This window comes from Elephantulus edwardii, unplaced genomic scaffold (genome assembly GCF_000299155.1).
Source record: "Elephantulus edwardii isolate Elephantulus edwardi_28Jun2011 unplaced genomic scaffold, EleEdw1.0 scaffold00045, whole genome shotgun sequence".
NCBI classification, from domain to species: Eukaryota; Metazoa; Chordata; class Mammalia; order Macroscelidea; family Macroscelididae; genus Elephantulus; species Elephantulus edwardii.
Genome location: NW_006399795.1, coordinates 9,145,204 through 9,147,545, shown reverse-complemented (window position 1 = coordinate 9,147,545; position 2,342 = coordinate 9,145,204). Strand labels below are relative to the sequence as shown.

At 57.0% G+C, this 2,342-nt stretch overlaps 1 protein-coding gene across 1 annotated transcript in view; it reads right to left on the bottom strand.

Moving 5' to 3' along the window:
- GPR153 (G protein-coupled receptor 153) overlaps window positions 1-2,342 on the bottom strand; it is a 17,036-nt gene that overhangs the window by 474 nt on the left and 14,220 nt on the right. Inside the window, exons 3-5 of the mRNA XM_006885919.1 lie at window positions 1,373-1,565; window positions 678-865; window positions 5-210 (exon numbers count right to left, since the gene is read on the bottom strand). Coding sequence (XP_006885981.1) covers window positions 5-210; window positions 678-865; window positions 1,373-1,565 — 587 coding nt within the window. The remainder of the gene's footprint in view (window positions 1-4; window positions 211-677; window positions 866-1,372; window positions 1,566-2,342) is intronic.

Below are 2,342 nucleotides of genomic sequence, written 5' to 3'. Positions count from 1 at the left end.
CAGCAGGCTCTCGGCCGAGCGGCGGCGCGGGCGGAATGGCGGGGCGTCCTCGGCGAAGGCCAGCAGGCTGCCACAGCGGCGCGCGGGCAGCACGAGCTGGGCCAGGGCGGCCAGTTCCTCGCTGGAGCCCCAGCGGGGCAGGAGGGCGGGCAGAGGCACGGAGGCCCACACGTCCGCGTCGTCATGGGAGAAGCGCCGCGTAGGCGGGACCTGTAGGGACCGGGGGCAGAAGGGCCTCGAGCTGCCCTTCAAAGAAATGGGCGGCCTGTGGGCCAGGGGCCAGGTGTTGAGTCCCCGGCACCCTGATTCAGAGCTGCATAAGGGGCAAATGAGACTCTCTTCAAGTCTCAGCTTTAGTGTTTGTAGCTTGGGCTGCTTGGGGGGGGGGGGGAACGAGTCCCCTTAAAGGAGGTTCTTAACCCTAAGGAAATGACAGCCACCAGAGGACTGTCCTTCTAGGGTACAGGGGAACATGAATTGGGGCCAGGTTTCTGACCTCAGCCCATCTACACTGGCTGTCACCCTGGGCCAGCTACTGCCCATCCCTAAAGGGTGAAAGCCAACCTTCTGAAGCTTCATGGGACTTAAGATGAGGTCGGAGAGAAAGGCCTTGGGGGATCAGGATACCCCAGTCCCATTCCTACATATGTGGTGTCCCCTGCCTGCCCTGTCTGTACCTGCAGGTACTGCATCTTGTCCTCCTGCAGGGGGCGCAGTGGGTAGAGCTGGGGCAGGCCCCCCTCCAGCGCAGAGAGCTCGTACTTGGCCATTCTGTCCATAGCCACAAAGTCAGCCCCATAGCCATAGTCCAGCGAGCGTTCCAACACCAGGTCTGAGGGAACACTGCCACCCTCCAGGGTGGACTCTGCAGAGCAGGGCAGAGAAGAGGCTCAGAGTCATGGAAACATCTACGCTGCAGGTGGGGCAGGAGCTCAGAGTCTCCTCATCTAGAATACTGCTGGACCTGAGTCTACCCCAGGGGCTGCTGAAGGCATTAAATAATACATGCAAGGGGCGACAGTACTGGGCATGGGCACGAGACCAGCTAGGGTCATACTGTTATTGTTGGTGGACAGGACTAGGGTCTACAGAATACCTGGGACTGTTTAACTGGGAACCCCTCAGTGCAGGAATGTGAACCTAGTGACTTAGTGATTTCTAGAACATTAATTACTGAAGATCTCAGGAAAGCAAAGTCATGTAGAGGTGCCTTGTGGGACACCTAGCCCAGTCCTTGCCTCTCTTAGGGGCTAAGGGTCATTTTAAGAGGACACAGAGAGTGACTTAAGGGTCATGGAAGTGACCTGACAGATCTGTCCCTGTTGGCCTAGCAACCCTGGCCAGATGCCACCCTCCAGGGCCAGCACCTCACCGTCATCTGAGTCCTCGTCGTTGGCCATGAGAGCCATGCACTTCTCCCAGACGGCCTTGACGTCAGCCCGGTAGCGGTCGCAGGCCCAGAGGAAGACAGGCAGCAGCAGGGCCTGGGTCACGGAGCACCACAATACACACAGGACCATCCACGGTGCTGCGGCGTCTGCCCGCAGGCTGCTGAAGCTCACCACCTAGACAAGGACACAGCCTGGCACTGCAAGCACCATGTCCGGACTCCCAACCCTGTGCGTCGCTCTCCTCCCAACCTCAGTGTCCGCCTCCAAGGGGCTGACCCAGTGCCCTGCCAGGGGAGAAGGCAGAGCTAACAGCATTCTGGGCACAAGGAAGAGCAGTAGGAGATGCCCTCCCTCGCTGCAAGAGCTGCTCCTGTGTGCACAGGCCTTCCCAGTGTCCTGTGTAGCACCTGGTGTGTTGATGGGACCTTGTTTTGGACCCTAACCCCTACAGCTGTGGAAGTAATCTTAGTTGGACATAGGATTTTCTTTGTTTTGTTGTTGTTAGTTGTCTCTGAGTTGATTCTGACTAACAGCGACCCCATGGGGGCAGAGTTGTCATGCTCCCCATAGGGCGGGGTGTTTGTTGTTGTGTTTTTACCCCCAGTTCCGAGCCATGTTGTTGTGTACCATACAGCTGACACCGACCCCTTTTGATTGGTTTTCAGAGGCAAGGGAGGAGATTGCCCATCCATCTCCTGCAGAGCAGCTGGTGGCCTCGAACCAGGTGCCTTAGGGATTGCAGAGCAGCTTCCTGCCACTAGGTTTTGAAGACCTTTCAGAGGCAGAGTGTCATTTGTACCACTCAAAGACAATTTGTGTGTGTGTTAATAAGGCCACACTGTTGTTGTTGTTTGTTGTTATATGCCATCGAGTTGCTTGCGACTCATAGCGACCGTATGTACAACAGCCCTAAACTCTGCTCTGTCCTATGCCAATCGCACTGTCTCTGAC